This window comes from Branchiostoma floridae, chromosome 12 (genome assembly GCF_000003815.2).
Source record: "Branchiostoma floridae strain S238N-H82 chromosome 12, Bfl_VNyyK, whole genome shotgun sequence".
In the NCBI taxonomy this organism is placed as follows: domain Eukaryota; kingdom Metazoa; phylum Chordata; class Leptocardii; order Amphioxiformes; family Branchiostomatidae; genus Branchiostoma; species Branchiostoma floridae.
This window is the reverse complement of record NC_049990.1, coordinates 16,792,317-16,809,724: the sequence shown is the minus strand read 5'-3', so window position 1 is coordinate 16,809,724 and position 17,408 is coordinate 16,792,317. Positions and strand designations below refer to the sequence as shown.

The 17,408-nt window shown below is 40.4% G+C and overlaps 2 protein-coding genes across 2 annotated transcripts in view; one reads left to right on the top strand and one right to left on the bottom strand.

Annotated features, from left to right (window-relative positions):
- The window catches only part of LOC118427072, a 55,812-nt gene extending 41,016 nt beyond the window's left edge, over window positions 1–14,796 (bottom strand). Inside the window, exons 1-2 of the mRNA XM_035836709.1 lie at window positions 14,451–14,796; window positions 14,205–14,283 (exon numbers count right to left, since the gene is read on the bottom strand). Coding sequence (XP_035692602.1) covers window positions 14,205–14,283; window positions 14,451–14,554 — 183 coding nt within the window. The 5' untranslated portion in view covers window positions 14,555–14,796. The remainder of the gene's footprint in view (window positions 1–14,204; window positions 14,284–14,450) is intronic.
- Window positions 14,797–14,938: 142 nt separating this feature from the next.
- The window catches only part of LOC118428160 (renin receptor-like), a gene marked incomplete in the record, with an annotated part of 13,793 nt that continues 11,323 nt past the window's right edge, over window positions 14,939–17,408 (top strand). The window contains 4 exon segments of the mRNA XM_035838152.1: window positions 14,939–14,995; window positions 15,105–15,162; window positions 16,670–16,803; window positions 17,216–17,356. Coding sequence (XP_035694045.1) covers window positions 14,954–14,995; window positions 15,105–15,162; window positions 16,670–16,803; window positions 17,216–17,356 — 375 coding nt within the window.

Here is a 17,408-nt window from a genome sequence, read left to right as displayed (position 1 = left end):
CATTCGTACGAACATTAATGATTATGTGATACGCACGGATCGCTATGCGAAAACACACGAACCTTATGAAAATCACACGAACCACTATGCGAAAACCTTATGTGATTCGCACGAATTGCTATGTGACACACACACGAACCTTGTGCATAAGGTTCGTGCAAATCGCATAAGGTTCGTGCGTGTCACATAGTGATTCGTGCGTATCAGATAATGTTCGTACGAATCTCATAGGGTTCGTGCAAATGCTTAGGCACCCCTCATGAAATAGAGATATTGTAGTGACTGCTGTGTATTTGAGACGGAGACTGCTGCCCGCGAGATAATTTGAGAACGCCTGAGTGAATTGTCTTGACATTTGGTAAACGGATAGGTCAGAAAAAGCCTGACTGTAACATCTGCTTGGAGATCAGTCCCTGCCCTTTACCCAGCGGTGAAAGTCGTCACGTCGATGTGCAATGTTGTAAATGAAGTAATCCGGGACCCACCCTCTACTCCGCCTGTAGCTAGACATGACGCGTACGTGATTCTCCTCAACAAGGTCAATCATAGCCTACATACCAGGCTTCGTGGCAGGCCTTTACCAGGCTTCGTGGCAGCCTTTTTATGTGCGTGTAAGTGGGTAGGGGGTGGTATTACCTTTGAGAAAACGGAGGTCTTGTTTCTGATTCGTTAAAAATTGTGCTATAGTTTTCATGTGTGTTATTTTAGTCTTAGTGTGTTTCTAAAACTGACACAAAACGACTGAGATGCGTATTTGGTATCGTGCGTACGACTGCGTATGAAAAATACGGACATCATACGGACCTTATTACCTTCGTAAAAACAAAGGTGTTGTTTTAGATCCGTTTCAAATTTGTTTAGTTTTCATGTGTGTTAGTCTTTGTGCGTTTCTAAAACTGACACAAAACGACTGAGATGCGTATTTGGTATTGTGCGTACGACTGCGTATGAAAAATACGGACATCATACGGACTTATTACCATCGTGAAAACGGAGGTATTGTTTTCGGCTCGTTTAAAATTGTGCTATAGTTTTCATGTGTGTTAGTCTTGGTGTGTTTCTAAAACTGACACAAAACGACTGAGATGCGTTTTAGGTGCGTATTGTACGTACGACTACGTATGGAAAAAAGACGGACCTCATACGGACTTAATATCAGAGTTCGTGTGACTGAACCCAAACGTACAGTTCTTAAAACGTTCAGCTCGACCATACTAAAAGGTAACTTTCTGTGACGACCGGGTTGATCACTGTTGATTCTTCTAGTAGGTGGAAGTAGATCATGTAATTGCCAAGATCGAACGTAGCAAACGTCTCAGGCACGATCTAGACACGGTTTTTCCCGATATCGGCGAGCCAACAACCTCTCGCCGACAGCTTTTTTTCAGCGTCCATATGGAACTGCAATATCGCCATAAAGATATCGGGAAAATTTCTCCCGAAAGGTCCGGACCATTCGTACGATAGCTTAGCAGGGGTCCCCGATAGCTTAGCAGGGGTCCCCGACAGCTTCCGCGCGCGTGTAGATGTGTCCCGACTTCGGGAAGGCTCATTAGCATACAACGCGGGCTCATTAGGCTATATAGCTGTTTATGACTGCAAGCGCCACGGGCGTCCTGCGGCCAACGTTCCAGATCCCTCCCTACACATCCACAGATATCGGTAAAAACTGTGTATAGATTGGGCCTCAGTTACGTTTCTACGCCGTGAGCGGAGAGTTGGTCGTCCCAGATTAGAGCCGGCAACTAGCGGTGTGTGGCGTATATTCAGCACACAGCATAACGAGTAGAACGATATATCCTTTCGCATGTTAAAAACGCAGTACGTATGTCTCCATGTACCGAATCCTTTTACGCTGAAGTGATAACATCATGTACGTCACTTAACATAAATTTACTCTTTTTTTTTTTCAGTGGTTGCCTTACAGTTTATCTAGCTTTGCAGTTACCAATTTGATACTAGCTTGAAACTGGTCCTGTTTGTAATTTTTTTTCAGATCAAATATCTGTTTAAATGTTTAAATTAATGACTGGGTTATCCTCTAGTAAAGTTCGCAACAAAAAGACCCGCAGCATTTTCAAAGAAAAACCGCTAAGGGGCCAAATTTTCACCACTTACAGTACTCTCTGTCAAAAGACCTATCTATCGTTCACTCAAAAACTACGACGAAGGTATGTCCAGAATACGAATACGAGATGTCAAAACCGGACATTCCGCAACAGTACCGTGGACAACCGCTTGGAGTGTCAGGTCAAAACATAATGGATTCTTCATTTCGCAACTACCAATATACGAAAAATCATTTATGTTCATCTTTCACACACAATACATACACTTCAAAACATAATCTTCTTTGCGACGGTAATTACAATTTTTCTTCAAGCCTTAAAGGGGCATTCCGCTCCAGAAGGGGGTGGTGTTTTCCAATATATAATGTATCAATGAATACATAATCAGCCGAATTTTGTGGAATTCACATTGGGATGAATTGCGCGATGTGTATTTTGTTAAATAACATGAGACTCACTTGCCCATGCATTCCCTATACGTATAGACACTTTGTTAATCGTGCATATTTTCGGAAAAAAATGAGGATCACTAAACACACCGAGAAGGCAAATTGCTCATAAGATAGCAAAGAACACATGACAAGAAGAGATTTCTTAGCGATCCTGAAATTAATTTTGTAACCTTACCTACATGTTTTGCATTGAATTCAGGCATTGGATTAATTCAATTAGAGGGTACTTGGGGAGTTTAGTAGAAGACTGGACGCTTTTGAGGCATGTGGAGCAACTGGGTACTTTATTGTATAATGTGAAGAAGTATGCATTTATTACTTCCTAAAATTAATATCTATCGGAAAATAACACTCCTGTGTGGAGTGGAATGCCCCTTTAAGCTGCAAACTGTTCAGGCCTTCATAAGCAGCAACTGATCACCTCCTCACCACGGATATGAGTAGACATATTGAGTTATAACGTCTGGAGAAACAGACGTTCGCTGATAGGCAGAGGGGGAATACCGCCATCGTTATAGTATATTTGTCATTTCAGTTCACGTCCCGTCTCGTCTGCTGTACTTAAAGTAAAAGGATATGTTGCGGCTAGAGATGGGGACCGGTATATGGTATGATACACAATTTATATTTCACATGAAATTTTGTAAATTGTAATGGAGATCTAAACAATCAAACATAGAAACGAAACTTTTTTTTTTCATCTTGGACTGGTCCGAAAAAAGGACATGATATAATCAGTGAATTGTTCGCTCCAATAATAATGTTTTAAAAGCATAAATCGTGCTTCCGTGCATCGTTTGATCTTCCAGATGTCCGCTTTTTTTGGTCTAGATTTTGCCTAAAACGGTTATACGCTGTTGTTCACAATTTGGTACTTCAATTTTGTCTGACAAAATTTCGCCACCACAAAAGACCTATATTTTGTCCGTCCAATACAATTAACAGTTCAGCCAATGAGACAATGACAATTAGCAGTTGGACCCAAAATAGGATGGCTTGAATGACGCCCGTAATATATTTGTATCTATATGTTTTTAATTTGTGTGTCTACGTTTTGACGGAGGCATAATATTGTATCATATTTTTATGTATTCTTTCTTCTTTGATCTTCAGACGAAACCAGTTATCTTCTTATACAGCGTGCAAAATACACACTTGCACACTTGCACATTGCAACCACTTTTTGCTTGGTGCAACTGACTTCTAAACTCAGGTTACACAGGGTGCAACTTAGATTTTGAGCCTCAGAACTTGATTTTGTTGTCAATGTACTTGATTTTTAGTTTGAAACAAACATGCTTATAAGTAACATGATAGTAAAAGGTTATGTATTGTACCTTTTTTTCCAGAAATTAGTAAATTGTGCAGCTTGAAATTCAGTTGTGCAACCTAGTTTTTGCCCCAGGTTGCACGCTGTGCAACCCGGCTCAGAAAAGTATTTTGTACACTGTTATAAAGAGAATATTACTATCTATTCTTAAAGATCAGTGGATGCTGCTGTTACATGCATAAATACCATGGATTGGCGTGGATAAAGAGCTGCAACCTCGCTTGTGAATTGAGATAAAGAAAATAGAGAAAAGTCGCCCGGTGGGAATTTCTACTAAAAGGTTGTCCACAAAAGCATGTACCGGATTTTCAATCCGTTGCGTAGCACTGCTGGTTTTCGCTAATGTGCCGATCTTTAAAGGCGCTGAATATAAGATATCGTTCGAAGTCAATTTCCTAGTCACGTATTTACAGAGCCAGTTAAATCGTTAACATTTTATTGCATTTTGATATTCAGAAAGTTACAATGCGTGATCATTGTGTCCTGAGAATGCATAATGGACAATTTGCCGATTTGTTTAAATCATGCTGTCATTGTTTTATTTTGCATTGTGTGATATTTAGTGGAATCATCGAAAAATACACTAGAAATGTAGAATAACATCGCAAACGTAGTGAAATGTATGTCTAATAGTAAATGCCAAGACCATAAACATCACAATACTTTTTTTAACTAAAACCATACAGAGCACATTTGACATATCACCAATCTTCAACATGCCAACTGAGAGTGAAGCAAAATGAACGCCATGTCTGACAAATATACGATATTCTCCGAACGTATTCCTTTTTGACTCACTAGCGCCCCCATGTCATTTTTGATACGTTAGAACACGTTATCAGCGACCGTCATCTGTATATCATAAACAATGCTGTCTGCCTGTCGCAATAGTTACGATTACATTCGACAACTAAGTAATGATCCTATATACGACGTTATCATTAAGCTAATTCGTCATTTTTCATGCAGCTATAACGTTAACATGCGATAACGTTGCGAGTGGGTGTATAGATGGAATACAGCACGGAATTCCGTTACCACCCGGGGGTAACAATCCGAACCAAGGGAGGGCTAGGATCGGGTTGATGGGAAACGCCACCCCACCCCCCTGCAAAAACATCCCAATGCGAAAAGCAACAGAAGTTAAAAAAGGTTCGTATCCGGATATCCTCAAACAAAATCCCAAAACTATAAGTATAACAAGAGCTATCTAACACCTAAAAAGCTTGACTATAGCTTGTTTATAACACGAGATAGCAAAACCGTAAGTACCAAGGGAAGCTGCTAGAAGGCCGAAAATCTAATCATCTCCAGTGTTTGTCACACTTCACCTTCACACCAAGTATGAAACTTATCTACCCAGCCGTTCCGGAGTTATCATGTTCACACACACACATACACACACACACACACACAAACAAACGCTACTGAAAATATAACTTCTTGACTCAGAGGTAACAACACCAATTCCTCCGTATACATCTATTGTCTATATTTCCGACAGAAGCGCAGGCGGAGAGCGTTAGAATAATTTGATGGAGGTCCCTGCAATACAACTCTGAAGCCCGTGCAAATACAGTAATATACGAACCGGTGCGAAACACCCGCATGGACCGTTACTCTGGCCCAAGTATGACATAAACATATAATAAATACTAATATTCAGGCCGCGTACATATCGCAAAGTCATAATTCTGTTCGACTTGAGTCTAATACCAATATTACTGCTGTGGGTGCTTTTGCCAATTCGATATCATGTCCTGATATAATACACGATCTATGAATATGATCTCTACACCGCTGTTGCATAACTTCAATTTTGTCATATTTTACACCATTCGTTCACTACATTTTCAAATTAATTTGCATAGACTGTTATTTACTATTTTGTGGCTAAATCCCTCTCATTTCTTTTTTCTATCCAAGCTTATTCTATTGAGTTTCAGGTGTGCAAACCAAAAATGTATGTTTTTAATTCACGAATTATCATATTCAAGAAAAAATTGCGAAAATTGATGAAAACATGACCGACACAACATGATACAGCACAGACACACTTTGCTGACGTCATGTGCCCAATAGGTCACGTGACCGACGTCGAACATGGGTCATTCACCCTGACTAAGGAAAGTAAAGAAAACAGTTCTAACAGATTTTTTTCAAGGCAAAAGATCATAAACAATTTTCAATTGTGCAACGGTATTTTATCTTATTTTACGATTTGCATCAACGTCAAACAATGGATTTACTGAAATAATCATGTACATATATTACGATTATGGTATTTCGATTGGTTTAATATTTGAATATTATTGCTGAAATTACGGATAATCAAATGAATTGATTTTTATTTGGTGTATTGTTACGATACGGTGTCCTCAAATTGGTATGTCTCTCGGGCTTTACTGAGTGGGTGGGGGAATCGACAGTACATGCAAGCAATCAATCCAACCCTTGTACTGAGAAAGCGACGCTCTTAGTTGACGTAACGTAACTGCCATCTTAACAGAGCGTCATCGACGTCAAACAGAACCGATAGACGCAAATGCGAACGCTTTAGATTAAATGTACAGCAGACTACGGTTCACATCCCTGGCTAAATTAGAATTTTGACCTTCCATTGTTTTGATAATTGTCATTAAATCTAAAAAAGAACTTTAGTTGCACTGAACATAACAGGATTCTAGTAAATATTTTTGTAGCATATACCATGCTTTATTTCCCCTGATATGTTTTTTTTTTCAAAGGAAAAATATAGCACTTTGGCACACACACAATGACATGCAATGAAACTATACTTTTCATTAGAATAATAACCAAACCTAATTACGTACGTCTGTCAATCTTGTCCATCTACCAAATGCTTGTAATTATTAGAAAATATATGCTTATTTTCCAATAAGGCAAACACAACCTTGAAACCAAAGTCCCGTTGGGAGCACTACGAATCTTTCCAATAGCGTGTATGTGGGGATAGCGAAACAGACGAGTTTCGAACTTACGACTTTCTAATCTTGTATTGTTACTAGACTACAAACGGCTTTGTATAATAAAGTGACAATATCAAAATGAGTTTTAAAACAACGTTGAGAATATCACAAACTTAGGGGATGTAGCCCGTACGCCACACGGTATTTTCTTTGACGAAACAAACTCCCAAATGACCACTAAAAGAGCCGATATTACGTCTACAAATATCAAAGTAAGCCTCAAAAAGACGACATGATAACAAATGATTTCTACATAATAGGTTCTCATATGAAAGGACTTACAAGATAATTTACGCAGAGGATTTTCGGTTTTCCTTTGAGACGTGGCAAACGTCTTTTTAGCCCGGCTTCCAACGCCCACTAAGGCTTTTATATATTTGACATATCATCTCAGGCTTCTAGCAACAGATCGAATTGTAACTTGAAGAGCGGAAGCGGGTGCCAACTGTGCGCTCGTAAAATTCTTACGTATATTATAAGGCCATATTGAGACGGTTATATGGATGACATCCGGGAAATACAACGGATGCGGGCGTGCAAAAAGAAAGCTTGGAAAAAATTGCCTTTATTAGAATATTACGAAACATAAGTGGTCAAGAAGGTTGAACAATATAATGGTATACCTAACAATACTGGTAGATTCTTCATTTTTGTTCTTTCCCAAATTCTTCTTTGACTTTTCAACATCTTCTTTTTTGGTGTTTCAAAACTTGAGTGTCCGTTTTCCAATATTTTGCAATTCACTGCATATATTTTCGGAGCTGCTTTGTACGATTTACAATTTGGTCGATTTTTTTTTTCTTGAAACGGACGAAAATTGACAAGCACGCGGATGTCATCCATAATCCATAATCATATCAACATAAGGACGACCTTGTACCAGTAATATTAATATATGTTTAGGTTACAAGTATGATGGTGCCACGCTGTCGGTATGATCGGTCATATTCAGACTGAGGTTATGACGGTATCCGGTGTCACATTTCTGTACCGCTAGATTTTTGCTCCAAAGAGTAGCGCGCGTGCGTGGAGTTAGGGATAGGTTTGGGGTTAGGGTTAGGGTTAGGGTTAGGGTTAGGGTTAAGGCCATATGGTAAAGTTTTGAGTTAAAGTCAGGTTAAAGTTAGATTTAGCCTCCAGGGCGCCAAACCTTTTCACAACATTGGCTCAAACTTGAAAAATACAAAAAGCTTCCCTCCCCATAGGTGTAGTCGAAACCCCCAAGCAGTGTTGGGGCAGATATTTGGCAGGGGTACAAAGTTGGCATGACATCCGCGAGAAAGGATGACGACAAAAATCGTTACTAACGACCCCAAGTTCCGTGTTAATGATTTTCGGATGACGTTACATTGCCTATGTATGTATGTTAATTTTAAACGGCTGTTGCTGGCGAAATGTTCAGCTTCAGAGTTCAGGCATACCGATAACCCCTTCTTCAACCCTTTCATTCAGCGTCCGGCGTACTGATAACCCCTTCTTCTGCACCAGGTTTGAAATGCGACCCTCGCAATACCTGTTTCAAAACATCTCTCTTCTCTATTAATACTTCCTGTTTCTTTGGGTGGTGCACGTATTGATTCGCGATACATGATTCTTCAAGTTCAACGACCTTTAGTTCGATAATGATGAGATGAGCTAAACGTAGAACAGAAATAGTACTGTAAATGCAAATGCATAAGTTCGCGGTAGTTGAATTAATCTAAAGGAGGAAACTGGGTGTTCTTGGTGATTTAGAGTTCGCAATAGGAATATCGTCACATACTGTACAGAAATGGAAACACTGGCACCCTTATAGACAGTCGGAAACCACCTACTAGCGACTCGGCAAGGGAGCTACAGACGGACATAACAGTCACTTTCGGTCGTGCTAGCGTATCAACTGCCCCTGATACACATGTACAAGTTTCTACTCATCAGTTCTAATCATCTGGGTAACGCTAGTTCACCTTTATCCGCGGGGTAACCTATATCCGTTCGTTGTTTTTTTAAAGCGGGGTATTTAGGGGTTCAAACTGCAATATTATAAGGATATTTCAATCTGAACCTACTGTTTGTTGACTCGATATCCCTAGATACGTGTACCCTGTTTTTAGAAAAACGGATATAGGTTACCCACGGATTAAGGTGACATAGCCTTACGTAGTATTTTTCTACAAAAGCGTTCGCGTTGGTTTTGAGTCGAGGGTAAAGCGGCCAACACAAAAACCACGAACCACCGCGAACGTTAATGCATTTGCTTCTTTATAACGCATTCTAAAGTACCTAATAGTAGTGTTATACGGATTAGTTATTACTCTTAGCGTTTTTGGCCAAGCATACCGGGTCACCATATTATTAAGTAATAAGAAGAGATTTCGGCTTGTCAGTTTGGTTCTGCTACATATTACAGACAACTAACATGACCGGAAGAACGAAGAGACGGTTTAATTTGGAAGCTATATTGAAAGGTGCGTCCTCATTGGTCATCAGGTAATTAAGTTAGTAATTCAAGAAAAACATACCGGAGCAAATTACAAAGGTACAGACAAGCGGACATCGTTATGACGTCATCGCTGCTTTCAACAAAATAAAAAGATAAATAAACGTGGCGTCTTGAGACCTAACTGCAGTGCGTTTGGCCCAGAGCTTCAGGTTTCGAATCCTGTCATATGCACCGATCTTGTGCCGTTAGGCAGCGCACTTAACATGACTTTCCTCACTTCACTCGGGTGGACACGACATAGAATAGGCTAGGGCCCCTCAAAAAGGGCGCTAAATAGAGGTCCCGTGTTTGAGGAGAGCCACACCTCGCGCACGTTAAAGAACCCACCACACCTATCGAATAGAGTAGGGGTCCTTCCCGGTGTGAGTGGATCATACCTTAGAGTATACGGTACGGTATTATGTAGAAAGGCTATAGGAAAAAGAAGAACGTCTACGGTAGGCGAATTTTTGAGTGCGTGTTGTGGACTGTTTTCGAATTTCTGTCCCTAGCGATTGTACCATCCCTTGCAGCGGAAAATATTGCCGTTATTTTTTTTTTACTACACGACTTCATAAAATGTCTGGCCTGTCGAGACGACACGGATGGAAGATTATACATGAGCAATTTCTTTCAATCAGAGGCGTGTAAAAGGGTTTTATGGAAGACTGAGACAGTCGTTATACCCCTGTCACATTTGACGAAAATCGATCGCACGACGATTCGCTTATGATAATTACTTTATTGCACAACAATTGTACAAGGTACAAAGTATGGCGCATACATGTATGTGATGGTTTTCATGTGAAAAATAAGCGCAACCCTCTGTCGATCTTAAATATTGGACGACCTTCCATCGATACACTCGAAGACCGTGGATAATGTGACATGGCGCGCTCACATAGCTGGTGCCATCGTCCTACGATCGCTAACTTGGGGCATTTTTTAGGACAACCATGCATGTGTCCTACAATGTTCAGATGTCTTGCTGCACAAAGCGCTGTCTTGAATCCTTGTGGGTGGTTGGCTCTGTCACTGCCTGCTTAAAAACTTATCATCGAAATCGTACGATGATCGAACGACCTACATGTGACTGCGCCCTTAGACAGAACTGACGGCAATGTGGAGCCATGGGGACTTGCGTTAAATTGTGTCAGCTTGCATCTGTCGGTTTGGGGTTTGAATCCGTAGCAAGTCCCAAGCTGTTCACATGGCAAGCGCAATTTCAATGAGTACCTAGCTTTTCTTAGGGACGTCCTATCGCAGGTCCGGCGTTTGAGAAGAATTACCACTTTGAGTTTGACACCTTGTCATTTTTGCTGTGTCATACTACACTGACTAGGGCGTGATATCATGTGATAACTAGCTAGGTTTATCACTTCTAATAATTGAAAGATACTTCTTTTCTTACAATTAAATCTTTCTAAACGTTACCGTTCTTAAGATATTTTATTTTACGAAAAGGAATTTCTTTGGCAAGGAATTATTTTTGCTGTGTCATACTACACTTACTGGTGTAAGTAGGACGAAATACTATGTGCTACTTAGCTACTTCTGTTCTACTTCTAGAACAAAGAGTCTGCCAATTTTGTACCTCAAACATGGTAGAAGATGAAGTGCACTTCACAGTTGATTGCGATATGTATGTCAATGATAGAAATACTCTATTTAGTTATATAGAAAGTAGATTCCCTCATTTTAGACACATGAGTAGCGCTGACAAGTTTATATTTCTCATGCGTTTTGACAAACCGACCATAGCTAAACCCATACAGTCCTACATTTTCACCATTACCAAGAAGCGAGAAGAAGCCGAACTTTTGTGTTAGACTAGATTTGTGATTTATATGTATATATCTTGACTTGTTGTGACCTGTACTTAGCTCGGTTGGGCAAAACTGTACAATAAAGGTCTTCATTCATTCTATTCGTTGAAAGATATTTATTTTCTTACGATAGCATCTTTCTTAACCTTGCCGATCGTAAAATGCTTATCTTTACGTAATGGCTTTTTCTAATTCTATGGAACAAAACGGCAAGTAAAAACTCTGACCATATCTGACCGGTATATATCTATAGAACATAATACATTCGTGGGATTTTAGCTGTCGAAACGTCGCCCCTCCCAAAGTTGGCATGTTACGCCGAAGGGCGGATGTAACGGGATATACACTGTAACAGGTACAAATACAGAAGCTGGTGTATTGCGACGAAGAGTGGTTATATTACTACACAGATACAGATACAGAAGCTGATGGTGTTACGTTGAAGGGCTGTTATACTGGCTATACAGATACAGAAGCTGGTGTGCTACGCCGAAGGACGGTTATACCGGCTATACTGATACAGATACAGAAGCTGATGTGTTACGCCGAAGGACGGTTATACCGGCTATACAGATACAGATACAGAAGCTGATGTGTTACGCCGAAGGACGGTTATACCGGCTATACAGATACAGATACAGAAGCTGATGTGTTACGCCGAAGGACGGTTATAACCAGCCATTTAGATATAGACACAAGCTGTTGCGTTACCTCGACGGGCGGTTATACTGACTATACAGTTACAGATACGTTCCTCTTACAACTAGTTAACTACATCGCGAACGGACGCATCTGATCAACTTAAGGCCGTGTACTTATAAATAACCATACCTGTAACGTATCTGTAAAATCGTTTAGGTGCAGGTCCGGACAAAAACATCCGTGTACCTGAACGTACCCGAACAAATTAAAGCACCAGTGTCACTTCTAGAGACCAAATAAATGATAACAATGTAATAATTTGGCCGTTGAAACATAGGAAAACGTACAGATTGTTTTTGAGATAGACATGCGTAACTTTCCATACAAATATGACAATTTATCACTAAAAGATTGTTAGCTACGCATTCAACAAATACACGTACTTGATCAATCGTGTTCAGGTACAGGTTCCGGTTCGGACGTGTACCTAAACCGATCTACTGAAATCTGTTAACGTACGAAGCACTAGTGCAACTATTATTGCCCTTGCGTTTGGTCCATCAGTCTAATAAATCTATCGCCGTAAATTCCTTTTGACGACTACGTGCACATGAACATTAACATTAACATAGACAACAAGCGACGCCGTATACACATAGAAAGAACTAGACAACTTTTTACGTATCACACTTTATCAAAACATTTACGTCGTCAACAACGTAATTTCACGGCATTTAGGACAACAATGATTTTGCCGATTTTTGCACAACTAACCCTTTAAACAAGTCGGAACATCTTTAACAAGTCGTAACCTACGAACGCTGTTCAGTATGGGGAGGGCGAACTTGCGGCTAAACCATAACGTACCGATTCTAGAGATTTACATTTGTAGCATGACGTTATGACATTACGTGGCAAACCAATAAAATGTCTATTACGACTTCTTAAGGTTCAATAATTCACCATTTACGATAATCCTTATGATCGATATTACAATTATTTCACAACGCATAATACTAGGAAGCGATGTTTAGACGTAATATATGTGAAAAACAAAATCATTTGTGTCACACGGGTATGAAGACTGTAGCATATTTGTACAGTTAAAATAACACAGAGGTTATTAGTTTAAATTGCTATGAGTAATCTAAAAATCGGTAGGTTTCAGGTAAGTCTCTTCTTGCCAAGACAAGGATTTTTAAGATTAGCATTTATTACGAAATGTATTATACTAATCTCTTCATGTTTTACGTAGCAATTTCATCTGCATCATCTTTAGAACTTTATTACACTCGTGACATCATTGTGCAAACAGGCATATCATGTCCGTTTATTGACTGACGGCACCCAAAATTTAAGGTCATTTAAAAAAAGGGCATACATCTTAAAGCGAATGACCAAAACACTGTCCTAAAATATGCCGTGCAATAATTGATAAAAGAATTATTTCCAAACGTAATAAAGCAATATATAATCAGTTTAGCTACGTAACACATCAAAACCATATACTTGCTTCTGTTCTAATTTTTCTAATGACGTGTTGTTGTTTTTTTTCTTTTGTTGCCTGTCTATATCGGGAACAGTTCGTAGATGTAACTCACGATTTTTCTCACCCGAGAAACTTACGACAACTCAGTCATTTGAATCTTTCTACAACGAACATCGCTACGACTGTTCTACGACTGTCTTAAGATTGTATTAAGACTGGCGACGAAACGCAGTCACGAAGACTTGCGTACGTTTTAAGTCTACCTTCCTATTTAAAAGAATGGCCATTTAGAACGCACGCATGTCCGATGCTATGCCCTATAAGTGTTAGCCAAAAAATCCTTGCACTACCACTACGACTGTTTTAAGACCCTCTCACGATTGTATCAAGACCTGCGACATTACGTCGTGACGAAAACACGGACACACCTGTCCCCGCACGTTTTTATGTCCACGTCCCTAAAGAACGGCTCTTTTGAACTGACCGATACGACGTCCTAAATTTGACCTGGCGGCCAAATCCTTGCCCAGCCTCGCTGGTATTTGCTCTGCACCCCACTTATTTGAAATGGCGGACGCACTGCTTGCGATAAAGCCACTTCCGCCATAATAACAGCAAACCCCGCGCTACATTCTAGTACCTTCCTATTCCCAACATATCGCAGTGTGGGTGTGTTAACGTATTATCTCAACCTGACACGTAGAAAACCCGGACATACAACATACACACCTGCCGATTGTAACACCACGAATCCTTCTCAAGTTTTCCCTAAGCCGAAAATCGTTCATACCTTCCTTGAAATCTCACGACTTGAATCCGTTGAGGGTTGCCACTCGCTTTTCTTATCATATATATCAAGCGCGAGCGATGATACTATACGTATACGCCCCGTGGGGCCCAGACCTAGACCTATATTTCTGAACTAGATACGTAACACTGACTCACCTTTGCATTGATATCGTTTCCTTTCTCGATGATTCTTTGGATTTTTCTGATATCCGAGCTGCGTATGGCCGCCAAAAACCTGTAGGGTGGAAACAAGGGAGTGTATTATGTCTGTCTAAACCGTGGCGATCAGAAATCCAAAGGTCGAATTGAGCGAGAGAAACATCGTCGTATGACGCAGGAAGAGAGAGACAGGGTGTCACGCATGTGGGAGGGGGAAGGCAAGGCAAGGCTGGACGGGCTTACGCCTCGGCGTTGGTCTCGCTGTCCCCCGCCGGCTTGGCTGACACCTCCCCGTCCTTGCCGACGCCGAGAAGCTCCCAGATATTGCGTTCTTCTCGCACAGCCATGCGATCTGTTGGAACCAGGACGAAAAGTAGGCGAAGCACACGACGGTTCCCTAGCTTCGGTTGAAGTACGAGAGCCTTGCATAGGGCAAACACTTCGTGCAACGATAGTCTGGACTACTTTGGGGGTTTCAGCATCCTCTCTTTTCAACCATAACCTCCCTGAATAAGCATATCCCGGCCTAAAAATGAAACAATGATAGTTAAACCTTTAAAGATTTTTCTCTTGTACTACAGATTTGAAAATCGAACCAAGGCGCAAATGAATGAAAATAAATGATGTATGATAATGAGTCTGAAATCCCCCATGCACGATTGCAGAAATGCTAACATAAGACGTCATGGGTTGAAAAGCCTGTATGCAAATGAGCTTCCCTAGAAACGGGAACTGACGAATTTCACATGCTGATTCCGGATGATGCTATATCATTGTCTCCACGGAAAGTATGATAATCTCTTATGACTCATAAATATCTAATAAATATTTGAGATTAACACCCAAACCAAAAATGCGGAAGTGATGTAAACTCATATTCTCCCAACTTCCTCCCAGCATGCAACAGTCAAGATGGCTGCTCGATGGGTCATTTCATGTTTGGTGGTGATTTTAGGTGAGAAAACTGGCTTTATTTCTATTTTTCTCATGTTTACTATACCTCAACATTCTTTTTTTCTACAAATAAGAATATTTTGCACCAACAGAGCGTTTTTAAATGATAACCCAGCGATGTTTTGTCACATTTTATCGCTACAAAACCTAAGCCTCGCTTGACATGATGATAATTTTGCTCATGTGACAATTTGTAAATCGACCTGGAAAAAATTACGTCAGTTTCTTCACGAATGAAAAAAAATCTGATTTTCCAATAAGAGTAATTGTTTCAAAAGAAAGCCAATATCATTATGCATAACCCAGATTGTAAAAGAGGTCTTTAAAAAAACGCCCCATGTTGAAGGTGTAGACCCCAAAAATATAGCTCGAAAATAATAACAAAATTGTTAGTCCTAAATGGTCTTTTTGCATTTTCTTTTCACGTTTATGTCAACAGTGCCCTTTTCGACAGAGACAATAAAACTGATTAAGTGTGTGCTGAGTTGTCTTTGTTTTGATTTAAATGTCAAAGCAAGCATGATACTAAAATTTTCTACCGCAAAGCTGGGACAGTGACCTTGTGACCTATGATCTCATGACATGGTCATGTGATCAGTTTGCATAATGCAAACGAATCCTGTAAATGCATAATAGTGTAAAACAGTTAAACTGGTATTAATAGATTTAGGGAATACATCTGATCCTTAATCATGTCTCTGTGGCCAAGCGGCGATGCAACCCTGGCGCTAATGGCCATTTGGATCCAATTCCATGGATCCGTGGGCCTGAGTTCGATCCCAGGGTCAGCTAGGACATGTTGTAAGGGATTGCATTCTTCTTTTGTAAGGGACATAAAATTGGGGTCCCGTGTTCGAACAGCCTAATTTCTCAGATTTGGTACTTGCTGCAATAATACGCCGAGGTTCGTCAATGAAGATTAGACATCCAGGTAATAAGATACACCAAAAAAGCAGTTACTCAAGCAACTGGATATGATTTTGGAAACGGTCAGACCCTTCAAATTCAGATTTTGAGACTTCCATTTTTTACCACGATATCTTGCCTCCAAAGAAGTTACAGGCTTATCCCATCCTGCTATAAAACACCAGAAACCTCAACATGCACTAAATTAATGCTGTCTTCTTTGGCAACATATCGGTGTAATTAGACGAACTGGCAGGGCAAGACAGATTTGGCATTAGCCAGGCATTTGTCCTACAAAACAAATTAGCAAAGGAAGGATTTTGTGTATTCTGTAAGACTTATAGGATTTCTGTAAAATTTGTATGAATTCTGTAAAGTTAATATTTCCTTAATAGTGTATTGTGAGTACTATAAGATTGCTTTGTACTCTGTAAAGCAGCCAATGCTTGGGCACCCCTAAAGTAAAGGTATCGGAATGATCTTTTATTGTTGTCGTTTTATATTGCATTGCAAAAATCAAAATCAAAATACAAAGACACGAACTGTTCTGGTTTACCCTATGCTCCATGTTAATAGTGTTGTGAATGTTGTAATGTTTGCAGGCCTGTGTAGAGCTGAGCAGCTGTATGTGCTCCATGCACCCAGCTATGTCCAGTTCCTGCCCTCGGCCTCCCCTCTCCACACAGTGGACCTGCCCAAGGTCATCGGACTAGTGCTGGGATTCTCAACCAGCAAGGTAATACTAACAGAATACTGTAAATGCATTTCAGTTTGCGGAGATTTAATTTCGCTGTAGTTTTAAGTTCATGGTAGCAGCATGCACTATAGTCTCTTACTGCCATGGAAAAATGTTTGACCATTGCTTGATGTCATAACTGTGAAAAGGTAAGAAATATATAAAAATCTCACTCAATGGAAAAATCCCACTTGCCCGATCGGGCAAGTGGGGTAGGACATGCACTTGCCCGATCAGAACTTTCACTTGCACTGGACAATAGGGCTAATGGACTTGTCCAAGCCTGAGAAAGTCCATCAGAAGATCTGTAAATGTAGCAAAATGCAGGAACTGAAATGCACACACCAACATGTTCAAGGACAATTGCAATGACGTCAAATGAGTGAAAACACTCTATTCTTTTTCCTCACAGGACCTGGAATGGCAGGGTCTGGGCCCAGGCAGCTTGTTCCAGAGACCCAGAGCCAACTTCCTCATCTCTGTGGAGAACCTCCCCACGGGAGCTACCATTGAGCCAGTGGGGGGTGTCAAGGCTACCTACCCTGTCAAACAGGTAATGGTATATACTAGTATTGTAGAATAAAGGGTTAATGCCCCGGCCCGAG